Source organism: Nelusetta ayraudi, unplaced genomic scaffold, assembly GCF_046127955.1.
Source record: "Nelusetta ayraudi isolate G7.1 ecotype Tasmania unplaced genomic scaffold, CSIRO-AGI_Nayr_v1 ptg000002l, whole genome shotgun sequence".
NCBI classification, from domain to species: Eukaryota; Metazoa; Chordata; class Actinopteri; order Tetraodontiformes; family Monacanthidae; genus Nelusetta; species Nelusetta ayraudi.
In genome coordinates this window covers 4,921,407-4,936,314 of record NW_027466052.1, presented here as the reverse complement: position 1 = coordinate 4,936,314, position 14,908 = coordinate 4,921,407, and the positions used below count along the sequence as shown (strand labels likewise).

General features: G+C 45.8%; 2 protein-coding genes across 14 annotated transcripts in view; one reads left to right on the top strand and one right to left on the bottom strand.

Annotated features, from left to right (window-relative positions):
* Positions 1–8,055, bottom strand: part of myo9aa (myosin IXAa) — an 85,077-nt gene extending 77,022 nt beyond the window's left edge. For 7 of the 12 annotated variants that reach the window (XM_076018877.1, XM_076018894.1, XM_076018929.1 and 4 more), the window contains exon 1: positions 7,597–8,054. The gene's annotated coding sequence lies outside the window, so the exon portion shown is untranslated. Of the gene's footprint in view, positions 1–7,596 lie in introns of all 12 variants that reach the window. The other 5 variants (XM_076018867.1, XM_076018887.1, XM_076018940.1 and 2 more) reach the window with 1 other exon arrangement.
* Positions 8,056–8,522: 467 nt separating this feature from the next.
* On the top strand, positions 8,523–11,157 carry senp8 (SUMO peptidase family member, NEDD8 specific). Of its 2 annotated transcripts, none has more exons than XM_076018988.1 (2): positions 8,523–8,544; positions 9,680–11,157. In XM_076018988.1, exon 2 carries the CDS (start codon positions 9,696–9,698, stop codon positions 10,332–10,334), a length of 639 nt encoding a protein of 212 aa, XP_075875103.1. In that variant the 5' UTR covers positions 8,523–8,544; positions 9,680–9,695; the 3' UTR covers positions 10,335–11,157. The 2 variants fall into 2 exon arrangements, with proteins under 2 accessions (XP_075875103.1, XP_075875094.1); XM_076018979.1 differs by lacking the exon at positions 8,523–8,544 and adding an exon at positions 8,559–8,710.
* Positions 11,158–14,908: the final 3,751 nt, after the last annotated feature.

Genomic DNA, 14,908 nt, shown 5'->3' with positions numbered 1-14,908 from the left:
CTTCTAACATGTTTAAACCATTTCCAGCCTCCAGAAGTCCCGGCCGGCGGCGGCTCACCGTGTCTAACCCCGAGGATTGAACGTTCAGCATGATTTCAGGCACATCTGTTTAGCTTATTAGGAAAAACACGATATGTAATTATAGGGCAGCATTACAGTGGCTCTGACTGTCTTTTCTAAGGCGGGAGGGAGTGGAGGGGGCAAGAGGGGAGAGCTGGAGCTGCTGTTTTTCCGCCTTCAGCAGACCGCAGGCTTTTTGAAATCTGATCCCGGGTTGCAGCCGGAGCTGCAGTGGAGGAAGAGACAGACACTGGGATGATAACGGCAGCTTCGGGAGACGATGGAACATGGAGGTGATCTCAGCAAAAGGACGTGTGTCACACCATCACGGAGGGAACTCTGGTTCAGAGTTAAGCGGATGAGAAACCAACAAGACTTACTGAAAAAAAACAAAAGGAAACAAAAAAGAACTCTGATGATCAATGAAAGATTGACTTTGTCTGCGAGCCAGCTGCGCCACTTCTCATTCCGCTAAATCTGAGACTTCCTTCATTTCCCAGAATGCCCCCAGCCAACAGGCACAGTCTTGTTTGATGCCGTGTGGTTCGATAGACTCGCGCAGACAGACAAGCGACAATATCGACAGAAAAACAAGAGGGCCGGGGTTTGTCAGCAAGAAACAGCGAGCGCTCAGACTTATTTTGGCATTCAGGCCTCAATAGACTGAGGTTTTAACAGAGCAGCATGACTAACAAATTATGCCTAACATGGGTCCAGCGAGACTTGGGGTTTACTGTCACGGAAAAATCCAATCTCGTTCCTTTGCCAGTCAGAGGATTGCGACACTTCAGGACTCCAGGTGAGGTTTAGTCAGCGACTAAAATCTCCAGAAGATTAACATCAAGAACTGCTTAGCGGCTAGCCCATCGTTCTTAACAACACTTCACAATGAGTGAGTGGAGGAGACCACAGCCATCCAGACATCCAGCTCAAAACTTCCCAAGGTCTACCGGGGCTTCCACTTTGCATCCGTCATAGCTGCTACTTGAGAAAACCTCAATCCTCAGTTCACCTGCTCGGCAGCTCAGCCAGGGCGGCACAAAGAGGCAAAATATTCGCTAAGCAGCGTGAAGTAGCCTCATCCAGTTTGGACAGAGCCAGAGGAGGACCTCTAAACGTCTCCAGGATGTCTGACCAAGACTGTGCACCCAGACTACATTGGTAAAATGACAGCTGCCACTTGAAAAATATGTATTCAAATGAAAAATATAAAGGCTGTTGGCGTCACTTAATACAGATTAGAAATTCTTAAATCAAAATTTTAGAACCTTGACTGAAACAACCAAATAAGCTACTATGTCTTCACCAAAGCTTTCAACACCAACAACTTTCTGGCTCAGATAGATTTAGTTTGGTGAGGCCACTCACATTAAATCAGTCTACTCAGATTTCTTCACTAACACTGAAAGGTGGTAACAGGGGTTTCCTGTTGGTTGCTGTGAATCTGAGGCAGAGCAAACCACTGATTTGCCCGATCATTTTGCGACTGTCTGAGAACAACTCAGATTGGAGAACTTCAAATCCCATCCATCCAGTGTGTAAAGTTGATCTGGGATCATTGAAAATGTAATTGTACAGAGGCCTATGAGAAGGATTTATGGCAAGAAAAGCAGGTTAGAGGCAGATCGATACTCACACACACACACACACACACACACACACACACACACACACACACACACACACACACACACACACACACACACACACACACACACACACACAGAGAACATTAAAGCCATGTAGAATCTGAGAATGACTGAGAGGAGTTCTCGCTATAAAACTATCAAATAATTTTCAAGGAATTTTCAGTAAAGGAAAAAAAGGACAAACAAATGTTTTGAAGTCGCTGTTGTTTAATGGAAAAGTGTGTGGCAAGAAATTAAACCAAGCCCTTCTAACAGTAGCCTCTGTGTCTCGCTTGTCACCTCTGGAAACTCGATTGGAAATTGGGACATCACAGAGGGCACGGAAAAGCTCTCACAGGTCCAGCCAGTATCCTTCCAAACACGGGGTCACAATATGGGACCTTAAAGAACTTTTCTAGTGAACTAATGTCACGCAAATCACAAAAAAAATACACAAAGCAGGTAAATTACAGCCCTGATCCCGGACAGACACGGAGGTGCAGCAGAGGATCCTTACTGACCGTGTCAGAGAGGTGGTGGCGGCGGCGGCGGCGAGTCCAGTTCAGCCTTTAAGCAGCCTATATCATCTGCCGCTTTACCACGCTGATAAACTGCAGCACGGGCCGAGACGGGGGAGGCATTCCAGCTATTAGAGAGCACGTCTATCCAGCTTATCCCAGGCTGTCTGCTGTCAGTTGGCCGCGGCTATCTGCGCTTCTCCTCCCTCGTTGCCTCGCTGACGGAGCGCAGACTACTGTAAACTGACAGAATTCCTCGCAGATAAGGGCGCCGCTGCAGCGCGTGAACTCCTCATTGCTGTCGGTTAGGGCCAAAACATAGTAGCTTTGGGAGAACAATAGTGCCTGCGCTCCAAATGTTGGGTGTTCTGCAGGAATGCCCTTCGGTTGCAGCTGCCCCTCCGTCTCCCCCAGCCTACTGCTAGGCATCAAGGAGTGGAAACTTCAAGGAAAACGACATTCCATACCAAACTTATTCCAGGGTGCATCACATTATCATATTAAAATCATTTCCTGCTCTTTGATACATAAATGCGATCCTTTTTTGTTTTCAAAATTACATTAGAGCCACCAACATGGACAACGCAGTCTGAGTTAGTGGCCATTTTTCGACAGAATCTAATTCCATTACAATGAATCTATTTTCAAAAAGGACGCTTGTTTGTAATGTGGCACATTTTCTTCCTTCCGCAACTTCGCTGGAACAATTTGCTCAGTGTTGTGACTGATATGAGAAGAACAAATCACAAGCTTTTGCACGATGAGGCAACGTCTGTTTCTGTATCAATCACACCAAAGTTTCGATTTGAAAGCATGTCGATATATTCCTCATTTCTGATTTTAAGCGCAAAATGAAAGCTGTTGTGTGTGGTTCTTAACCTGAAATAAGCATTTAAAGCATTTTTTTTACATGTCTGTCTGTTTCATGGTGTCTCATTTAAAAAAGTTTCCATATCTTCCACATTCCTTAGTTTTCATTCCATCCTCCTTTGAAGCTGCCACACATTAATTATTATGTAACAAAAAGGCGATCTCAAGAGGGCGGAGCCAACGCCTGGCTGGGGGTGTGGTCAACATGCCGGGAGAGGTATCCATGCAACTTTGTGGCTGAAAACCACAAAGTTGCAAATTTATTTGAGGAACGGAGACGTTACCTTAAAGAACAGGGGCGCTGATTACTCTTGGAAAAGAAATGGAAGGGATTTTGCCCAGTATGGGAGCTTAACACATCATATCCTCATAAATTCCCACCAGCCAAAGACTTAACAAACACAAAGAAACCAATCCATTCCTATTTTCCATAAGCCTTTAAGATTATATTCAGGAAAGCGGAGGTGGTGATGCAAGAAAGACAACAACAAATAAAACGACACTAAATCAAATGAATACATCATCGTTTCCTAAATCCATGCCATGCAGCCGGGGGGACATTTGCGGCGCTCGCAGACGGTTAAAGCAGCCTCACAGCAGCGCTGACGGTGTACGCCGGTGTTGTGTAACATTAGACAACAGCACATACCTGAGGATTAGCTGTGGGCCGGCTCCGTCTGTAGAGCCAGGCTGCAGGGGGCCGGCTGCTATTGTCACAGCTGTGTCACAACGCACAAAAATTCCACTTTTTCAACAAACCCTGCGAGTATCGCGCTGGTCCGGCGACTCCCGTTCACCAGCGCGCGTGCACGGCCATTGTGCACATTTAACAAATAATGTTACTCCACCGCGAGTATCGTCCAGGAACAAGGGTTCCACACACTTGAGTAATAACCAACCATTTTGTGCTCACATTGTAATGAGCTTTCTTGAGCTTTTTTTTTTTTTTTCCTTGAGGATGAAGTTGGTGAGATGCTTCGAATGCATCCCATTTGTACATATGTGTATAAATAGTGAGATACAGTGAGATTGTAAACAACTACAGAACAGCGGAGGAATGTTAAGCGAGTTTACCGTACAGGCAAGAAACAACTTTGTGGGACGGTTCAGTCCAATAGGTCCCGATTACCTAAATCCTCTCTCATTATTCATCTTTATCCCTGCATGACATATTAACACTGTTGTATTTTGTGTCTTTTCCATATTTGGATCACTTTTTTTCAGAAGTAAGAATAAAATGTCCCCTCCTGTTTCTGAAAAGAGTTTTAAAAAAGTGACTAAATCTGAACCTTTGCTATGACAAGTGACTCTTCCTTGGATTTCTTTTCCAGGCTGCAGAGCAAACTCACATGACACAAGGCAAAAGCAAAAAATAAAACTCAACTCGCATGAGGCAAATTTGCAACATGAGAAAACAGAAGAAAAAAAACATGACCACCACCACCACCACCAACAACAACAACACAGTGCGACTCCGGCTACTGTTAGCGGCGGTGAGTTAATGAGGGGAAATGCACAGCGTGGCCAGGCTGTGCCTTTGAGGCCAAAGCCCGGCTCATATAATGGTCCACTAAAGAAAGGAGGGCTTTGTCCGCTGCAACACGAGCAGGTTCCTCTTTAATGACTTCATGTGCATGCCAATCATTTACGCCACACAATCCCGTCATGCGGCCACAACTACTTTGCAGGACACCGGATGGTCACATGACCCCCCGAGCACGTGACCGGCTCCTCCAGAACCCCGCTAGCCGGGATTCCGGGTCCACTTCCTCCATGCGTCTGAAGGGTCTGTGCACTTTTCCAGCCACTGGGTTCATGTTTTAAAGGTTTGAAAGAAACAAAATTAAAAAAAACAAAAAACAGATCGACTTCTGGGAGATCATCAGCGCTGCTTCGCTGACTGTCGTCCTCCAAAGGCTGTAGTTCAGCATCAGCAACAGTCACACTGAACACAGGCCAAACATCGCACTGACAGAACCCGGCTCTGCTTGCAAGCTATTGTCCCGTACAGTCAGAAATAAAACAATTCATTCAAATTGCTACATATCGGTTAAAGTGAGATTTTCTCCTCCAGCCCAAAATGCAAACAAACATGCAGACTCAGTTTTGGAGATATCGTTCTCCAATCCCAGCCACATGCTGATTCCTCCCACTGACACTGACTTGTGCTTTTGACTCCTTCTGACTGTGTGTAGGGTCCAGTGGAGCATCGGTTTTAGAAGGAAAGATTGTAGTGGCAGGCTGTAAACACAGGGCTAAATGCTGTTTTACCGAGCTCTATAAAGTTTGTGGGTTTTTTTTCTTCTTTTATTTGATAACTGATCATGCAAGGCAGCTCCAGTTGAGTCGAGGATGGTTTAGTTTTTGTACGGGACCTTCGAGGAAAACAGTCTAACTGTTGTTGTCCCTCCCTATGAGATTTGTCCATCAAGTAATTAAGACCAGCACAGGTAAAAGATAACAGTGTGAGAGTGCCGATAAAGAAACAGATGCTTTGGGTGTAAAGTGTCTCCTTCATATCAAACTGTAACTCACCACAGTTTATATTCATGACTAATCACAAGCAAATAAGGAATGTTGTCCGTGAACTTCCCACGTCTCCAAAACTTACACAGATGCATTGTTGAAACTTTAAGCAACAATGAAAAAACAGTTATTTTTATTATTTTAAAAACAACTTGTTGGGCATCTGTTTGAAGAGGAGCTGTTGGAGGCCAAACACAAAGCCACACCCTGGACCTGAGCTACACTGTGGCAAAACACTGAACATAGCCGTTCCACGGCAAAAATCTAAAAGAAAAAAAAAAAGTCTCCCACAAAGAGAGGCTTCGACCTCGGCCTCCAGTCTCTCAGGTGGCGTGCGCGTGCTATCGCTGAACACCTCACGGAGCCTCTGAGCGATACAAACCGCAGCTCCCCGCCTCTCTTTTAGAAATAGCGGAGAGCGGAGGCCTGCGGGGGTGTCGGATGTCGACCGGGACCAGTTGCCGGAGTCTCTGCCTCTCATGCTGCAGCAGCTGTGTCTCCTCAGAGCTCGCATTCCTGCAGGACAGGCCCACTTTGCTCTCATCACCTGTGCGGATCTGAGGGGAGGGCGGGCGACCGAGGGGGAGGGGCGGGTCCCAGCGCAGCTTGAGTTAAGGTTGTCCCCCCCCCATTTGCAGATACGAAAGAACACAGAGATGCCGACTGATGGGGAGGGTAGTAGAGGCGGGGCTTAAAGAGGAACAATACTAATGACGATAAAGCAGCATGAGACAGGCAAGTTTAGGAAAACGTCAAGTGAAGGGCCGAATGGAAATTTTCCCAAATTAAATACAGGAAAAACACCATTTTGGAAAGTTTCACAAAAACAAACTTCCAAGAGGATTGGGTGAATTTTCCAACTGTTTCATTCAACTTGGACCGATGACATTTTTCCCCCCCAGCCTATTGAACGACGTGACGCAGAGAGCTTCCTCTTGGTTTCGAAGGGCAACGCTGATATATTTTTTGGGGGGGCTAAACTTTTGGAGCAACGACTTAAACCTTTCACTGCGATCCACTCATATTCCAACCAGCTGAAAATCTTTCAAACTGGATCTGTTCAAAATGGATTTGTGCAGCCCGAGTCTCTAAATATCTGCTATGAGAACAAGGTTTACAAGGAGCAGCTCAGTCGCAACAAGGTACAAAACTATTTTTCAAAAGAGGAAAACAAAAAAAAAAAAGGGGGGGGGGGGGGAATAATCAACCAGAAAGAAAACAAATAGGTTCACAAATCTGTGAGAGTCAAGGCAGCGCTGGACAGACTGTGTCAGTCCACTGACAGTCCTGCAGCCATGATTCAGCAGCTTTCTCTCCACCTCTGCAAGACTGCAGCTGCCTTGCACTCTTTATTGCCTTCTGTGCATTAAAACAAAGCGAGACCTCCACTGTGTAACATACACTTAACAGCAGCAAAAAAAAAAATCTCAGCTCACTCAGCCGCAAACATACACAGCAACAGTTTTTTTTAAAAAAATCGCAAGCAACTATTTCAACGTCCTTGACAGTGCAGTGCATCTCCTTTCGAGTTGGATCCGCGTTGTCCACTTACTCGGTTGTCCTCTGTGCTCAACCGAGCACCCAAACAAATCTGTCGCGCTCACTTGAGAATAAAAGGCATGTAAACTAATAAACGCGACGTGACGCCAGAGGGGAGTCGTCTGTCTCCGCTCGTCTGCTGCCTTCGCAAACGTTGCGAAATGTGGAATGACAGCTCGGTGAGAAGCAGCAACAGCAACTCCAGCATCTTCACGAGCCTCTAAACACACCACTCGCGTACACGACTCCCGCACGCACGTTCATTCAGTAACAGCGCCGACTCAACATCAAAAACACAACGTAAAAAACTTTTCGGTGCGCGAGAGACATGATGGGTGAGTGTAGGACGAGCCGAGATGAAGTGCACACACACACACACACACACACACACACACACACACACACACACACACACACACACACACACACACACACACACACACACACACACTTACCTCAAAGACGTGGTGGACGCTGAAGTCAGTTGGAAGTTGTGATAGTCCTCCTCTTCCTCCCCTCAGGATGGACGAGGTGCAACAGACACACACATACGACAGCCACACGCATATAACCACATACACACATGCACACAGACACACAAACTAGAAGGTAGAGTACAAAACGTCCGAGTCTCTAGTTAATTCCCAGCATTGGCACTGATTTCATTTGGCTTCACTTCTCTCTACATCAGCGAAGGGTTCGCTTGCCAACGACTCCTCGAACTTTAACTCCACGGCGAAACACTCGCGCATTCCTCTCGTGTCCTCCCCCCTTCCAGAGCAGAACGTACAACCAGCGCGACCCCGAGTCGGACCGCAGTAGTCCGTGGCGACTCCCAGACGGTCGCCGAAAACTCGACTTGGCTTCGCTAATCGGTGCGACCGCTCTCGGGCGTTCAGTGGTGCGCGTTCACGTCGCTCCGGGGCGGGGAGACACTCCACCGCGGCGCGCACGGATTTCCAATCCCCCCCACCCCCCTGCCGGCGACGCGACAGCGTCTCCAAAGTGACAGCAGCATGGCGTAGTGGCAGCCCGGAGTACTGCACCGTCCCACAGTGGCAAACTAGTACATGATAACAGGGGGATCCCTGTTGCTAGTTCAGTTGAGAGAGTAAAAAAAACAATAGCACTTTACTGTTGCGTAGGTTTTATATGTTCTATGTGAGTGCAGAAGCAACTTTTCACCCAAAGTACCACATATTTGGAGACTTTGCTGGCTATTTAAATGATGAGTTTCCATTATTGTGCCGTATTCGCGGACGGTACGTCGTAAAAGGAAGTGAGCAGCAAAGCATAGAATGAAAGAAACATCATTTTATTTCGGTTAAAGTGATACTGTCAGATGTTTCTCACTGTATTGATTTGAGAAGGGTTAGGTTGTTTTTCAACCGTGTTTGTACAAGGTAAACTAAATTAAAGTGGCTGTTTGCCCGCCAGCAGTAGTTCGCTGCGGCTCGCTGTCGCAAACTGTTTTGGGTCTTTGCCGCAATGCTTTACGGCTGTAAGTGCAATGAGGGACAAGGCGGCAGATTTGGTGGTACTTTGCGTTTGAACCTCTGTCTTTCACAGGTACGGATCCGTAACACATCTTTGGTATGGAGACGTTAACAGTTAGGCGCTGACGTTTGATTTGAGAACTGCCGCCGAGCCGAATTATCCGCCTTCTTTCGGCGTCCAGAGCTGAGGTTAGCTAGGTCATGCTAAAGCTAACGACAGTTTCGACAGTTAACCAACTGCCTGCTGGCTAAGATGCGCCACACGCATTGCGGTGACGATGCGCAGATGCGGTGACACCACTGGGGCAGTCTGTGGTTCATCAGCAAGTTAATCTGGCAATATATTTATATTGTTTTTTGTGAACGTAACTATTCGAAAAACGGATTCAGGTTAGAAGTATTTTTAGAACCCGTGACGACGATCACTGCCTACCAACCTACGAGCTTCTTAAACGGCAGGTTTTTCTACCCGAACCACACTGGTGTCCTTCACTTGCCAGTAACGACCTATTACAGACTGCAGTCCTATAATTTGAGATAACTCTGTTGCCAACTAAACACACTTAAAAACTAAATACGTTTAATTTGTAAACGGGCAAAGGGAAAGATAGCAGCCAATCTACACGCTTCAAAAATACACCGCAAGATTTTGCGGTCCCGGTATTTAAGTTTTCGTTGCATGATGGTGTCCCGTTTGCCGTCGTGTCCTTTTTAAAGAACCGAAACAGCTGTGATGTCAAGGAGCAGTTACCAAAACCTGAGCAGATTCACATTCCTGTCCCCTGTATGTGAGTTGGTGCAGTATGGCAACTCTCACAGCAAATCTAAACTATTATTAAGGATAAAGTACTGAACAGTTCGCTTCTTTTCAGTTACTTTAACTAATACGCATTTATTTATTTATTTTAGTATGTTTCCCACCAAAGATGTCTTTGGATTTTGTACATTGGGCCTTTGATGTTTGTGTTTTTAATCTCTTTGAGGAAAGTTAACAGTCAACACGAGTCACGAAAGTGTTCACCTGTTTTGTTTTGTTGTTCAGACTGGCTGCTAGGAGGATGGATCCTGTGGTGCTGAGCTACCGGGACAGCCTGCTGCGGCGCTCTGATGTGTCCCTGCTGGAAGGACCTCACTGGCTCAATGACCAGGTCATCGGATTCGCCTTTGAGTACTTCAGCCTGGAGCGTTTCAGAGCCCTTGGGGAGGCCATCATCTTCATCAGTCCCGAAGTCACCCAGTTCATCAAGTGTGCCTCCTGCCCCGATGAGCTCGCCCTCTTCCTGGAACCGCTGGCTCTTCCCTCCCGCCGCTGGGTCTTTCTCGCTGTGAATGACAATTCCAACCAGACGGCAGGAGGCTCCCACTGGAGCCTCTTGCTCTACCATCACAGCTCCAATCACTTTGCCCACTATGACTCTCAAAATGGCAGCAACTCGCTGCACGCGCGGCGCATCGCCAGCAAACTGGAGCCTTTCCTGGGCGCCGGCAGGAAGGCGCTGTTTGCGGAGGAGCCGTGTCCGCCGCAGCAGAACAGCTACGACTGCGGCATGTACGTCATTTGTATCGCAGAGGCCTTATGTGAGAAGGCCAGGGCGGAGGGCTCACCGCACCTGCCTGTGCAAATCATCACCCCGGCTTACATCACCCAGAAGAGGGCTGAATGGTGCAGACTGATCCAGAGTCTGTCTTTCCCTTAGTGCAACCATTTGCTCCCACTTTACAGAGAACAGCTGTCAGCCTCCACATATCTGCTGCTGGAACGTTCTGCACCAGTGCACTCTACTTCACATGTATATGAATTAATATGTCTATTACAGCATTCATACTACATTACAGCAAAAAGAAAAAGAAAACTGTATTAAAACATAAAAGCAATCTTCTGATACTTAATGGCTCATTTAACTCCTGGTGTCATGTTTATTTCTTGTATATGCACAGCAAAGTACAATATGTAAACAAGAACACCAGCATGAATTTACACCCTTATACACACATACTCCAAATGAAATGGAGAGACGGTCATATATAAGACATTTCAGACATCTCTTTCCTTTAAGTTTGGAGCGAATGTAGAAATGTTTACACAGACTACTGCTCAGGGTCATTTGAAATGAACTGGAATTGACAATAAGAATGTGCATTTTTGATTTCTGCTCCTGTTTTGTGTTGCGACCTGAATCACTCTTGGCTGCCAACAAGTTTTGGTTCAAAAAGATTTAAATGTACTTTGTTATTAAAGCATTTATGGGTCAAATGATCAAAGAGACAAAATGTCTTTTCTTTCGTCCACATTTCTGTTGGCAAAAAGTGGAATTTTATTTGAGCTGCTAGCTGTTATCTTTATTCAAAGGTTATTCATCCACCTGAGTAAATCAATAAAAGTCTTCCATCATCAAAGTTAATGTTATTTTGAATAAATATTTACTTCTGGAGAAAACATCAGTTTGTTTGTTTGCAGCAGTAAATAAATCATAGCTCTTGCTTTTACACAGCATCAAAAATAAAATAATTGCAATTCAACCGCTTTGCAGAGTCCTTGCCTAAGCACATGTTTTCTTTCAGACTTTTGAAACTCTCTTGTCAGGTAAGAAGAGCCACAACACTGCCAGTTAGGCAGACGCTTAAATTCACCCTGCTTGACACAGTAACACCCTCTTTTTTCCCCTCGTCAGCCTGCACCCATCTCCATCCCACATGCGTAATTCAACTGGAGGAACCAGTCGGACGAGCCAGCAGGGTTTATCATTGTCTCAATTAAATGCCACCAAGTTGGTGCCTTCATGACCTGGACACCACACAAAATAAGGCTTGTCAAGTTGCAATTGATTTGTTTTTAAATGGCACATTTACTCAACTAAATGCAAGTTTCTCGGATAGTAGCCGAACGCTTCTATTTCTTTATCTGAGCCAGTGTTATATGTCAAAGAGTTTTGTATCAGTTATACAGGAAAACCTTGTATTGTAGTGGATAACATAAAATTAAGTCTGCTGCTTGTTGGGGCAGTTCCTTGAATAAAGTTCTAAACATGCTTGGCTTGGCGTGAAGCAAAGCTACTCACCGAGCTGGAAACTGGGACTCTTTCACCGCTTCTCCTTGTGTCACCTGCAACTCATGACTGAGAGGAGTGCTTTAACTACAAGTACATTAATCCAACTTCAAGTCTTCTGGCAGAAAACATTGGAAAGTTTTTGGTATCTGCCAACCAAGGTCTCCGCGAGCGAACACAGAACTGCGAAGGGTGTGAACACTTTTTCCCCGAACATTAGGGACTTTTGTCTAATAGTCGAGTAATAGATTGAAATAATTCTGACGTCTTGTTTTCACACAGGAAAGCCCCAGGAATCGCACCCACAACCCTCTTGCTGTGATGCCACAATGAATCACTGTCCTAATTCTGATTCTGTTCAGTTTAAAAACAGATTTGAGCTTGGCGTGCCATCCATTCGAAACCCAGCAAACTCGCACAGCTCCAAGGTTTCTGGTGGGAATGTTGGTTATTTGTACGTTTCATCACGTCCTCGCACAAACAACACATCTGCAACTAACTAGAACAACTTGGTACTGTTTCAGCGACGTGTCCGGCAGAGTGCCGGTGTGGGAAACAGCTGCATTCAAACAAACCAACATTCCTCAAAAAATAATGACAGCTACATCCTGGCCTGCTTGGCTTCTAGGTACTGTGGCACCATGACAAAACTAGGGGTAAGTAGGTCAGGACAGGTCCATATCACATCAGTGGAGATGCACCAGGCAGGAGTTGCATGCCTCACTGCAATGTGCACGTATGCGACGGCCCTGAGGTTGTGCAATGTATCACTATGGCCTGTTGGTGTTATTTCCTGTGGTTGAGTGCATTAACATTAACTAAGATGGAAGCCCTGGGATGGAGGCCCTGTCTGTGTGTGTGTGTGTGTGTGTGTGTGTGTGTGTGTGTGTTTGTGTGCGTGTGTGTGTGTGTGTGTGTGTGTGTGTGTGTGTGTGTGTGTGTGTTTGTGTGTGCGCGCGCGCGTGTTTACATTCTAAACTATGAAGGGACAAAACAAAACAAACTGACAAACTGAGCATCTCTGTAATTTCGCGGAAGGCGTAAAGGAACAAAATGCAACTCGCAGTTCTCGGTTTGGCAGTAAAATCCGTGACTTCAAGTCCGACCTCAAATCATATATCTACGGCCTGCATTTAATCGACCACTAGGAGGCGGCAGAGAGGGACAGACTAGCTTCATGTTAACAGAAATGTTCACCACTAAACTTCACTGTCATCTTTAAAAAAAAAAGACTGAATGCAAACGTTTGGGAGCAGACAGAGGGTGCTTTTTCTACTTAAATCTTATTGTGGTACGTCAGAAATAATTTCTTTCGACTTAAGAGAGCCATGTAGACTCCAGCCGGCAGCACAAAAAGTCAGCTGTGACTGACTACATGTAGTTTACTCAAGTGTCCAAGGAGCTTCAGCTCCTCGGCTCCGTCACTTCATGGAAGCCACAGAATTGCTCGATGGAGTCTATGAACAAGAGCTCCCAATGATCTCAGATGTTGTTGGAACCGGGCACTGGCCTTGCTGGGTGGAATTAGTTCGCTCACCACTGGAACGGATAGTAGAGGCGTCCAAAAAGCTAACCGAGTGCAGATGGTGACAGAAGCGCGGAGGCGGAGAGAGGCCGAACCAGGAGAGCGAGGAAGAGAAATGAATTCCACTCCGACTGAAAAGAAGGCACTGAAAAAGTGAAATGAATGGTCCGAACACACCGTGACGCCGCGGACGACTTCTTGAAATCTCGGTAGGCGTGAACAACCTGCTCTCCGTCACTGGTATGGATAAATTTAGCGTAATAATTTCTTTACTGGGGCTCCGTAGTTTCCTGTTCTTTGAACGAGAAAACGTTGTCCACTGACTTGGGTGTTCTAAACTTGGAGTTCCTGCAACTTGGTGTCCATCAATCAGCTGCCCAGGTTGAAACAGTTCAGTTCCAAAAATCCATTTGATGACCTTAACAACAACAACAGTTTATTTTTAATATTAACCAGACAAGTAATTTTGTGCTGAATATACACACCTACAGAGGAGAATCCTGCATATCTTTGGAACCCATATCTGCCTGACCTGGGGCTATTATCAGGACCTCACTCTAACTCTCAATCCCATATTGTAATAATATTGAAAGGTTAAAGGCATACTTAGCTAAAACGAGAATGAAATTCACATTCACACATCTTTTTTGCCCCCCCCTCACATTAATTCTCCATTAAAGGATAAATGTGTGTGCAACATCCCAATCATTATCTCAAATGTGCAGCATTTAGTATTCTGGTCTCACGGATAAGTCAGTTCGGAAACCTCCTGAGACAGGAAGTCATTTGCAAATGTTTTCAACAGAAAAACGCCCACACCTTCTAAATTGATTTACCATAATGCACTGGGGCTGTGCCCTTGGGCTGACGTGCTAAATGCACTGAGTGAGGTAATGCACTCTTGGACGGCCTCCAGCAGTTCGGCCCGTTTGTAATGATTTTACTTGTAATCCGTGTAATGCAGACTGTTACCGTGACGGCACATTCCCGCACTCTCCTTCACACCGCCGGGGTCAGAGGTCACTTGGGAGAACATTCCAGGAGAGACAGCACGGCCATCTGCTTGGACCTGCTCTCTGCCAGCTGAAATTAACTCAGCGCTCACATTAACGCCGTTACAGTGGCTGGCCGCCTGCACTTCCAGCTCCTTAAGGTCTCCAGAGGGCCTGAGGTTCTGCCCGGGCTGCCGAATTAGAGCAGAGTTAAAGGTCATGTGTGTAAAATCTGGCTTGAATTATGACTTTCATATTGGTACAAGCTTAACATACTGCCCATAATTACATTAATAAAAGTGTATACTTAGAGTACAATACAAGTCATTTGGTTTTCCTACCCTGAGAATGGTTCTCATGTATATAAAAATATACATAAAGCAAGGGTCTTGCTCCTAGTTAGCTGCCGTCTTGCACTACCATTTCTAAAAGAAGCCCGTCTGACAATGTAAATACAAAAGGTGCTGTCCGGTGGGCTACCTTATATGCCAGGCTTTCTTAAAGATTTTACACATTGGACCTTCAAACAATTGAGGCGCAAAAACAGGAAAGCAGGAACATATGTAGCGAGGCAGTTGTTTTGTTTGTAAACACCTTTGATCAGGTCGCGTTACGTTTGCTTGACGCTGCGAGAGGCTTTTAGCCTCCGAACCAGGTTTCTTTCTTTCTTTCTGTTATCATTGTTTATTATTTTCTGGAGTGAAAGG

What these genes read in the sequence shown, in the direction of transcription:
- senp8 (XM_076018988.1), top strand. Translation starts at nt 9,696, where the DNA reads ATGGATCCTGTGGTGCTGAGCTACCGGGACAGCCTGCTGCGGCGCTCT.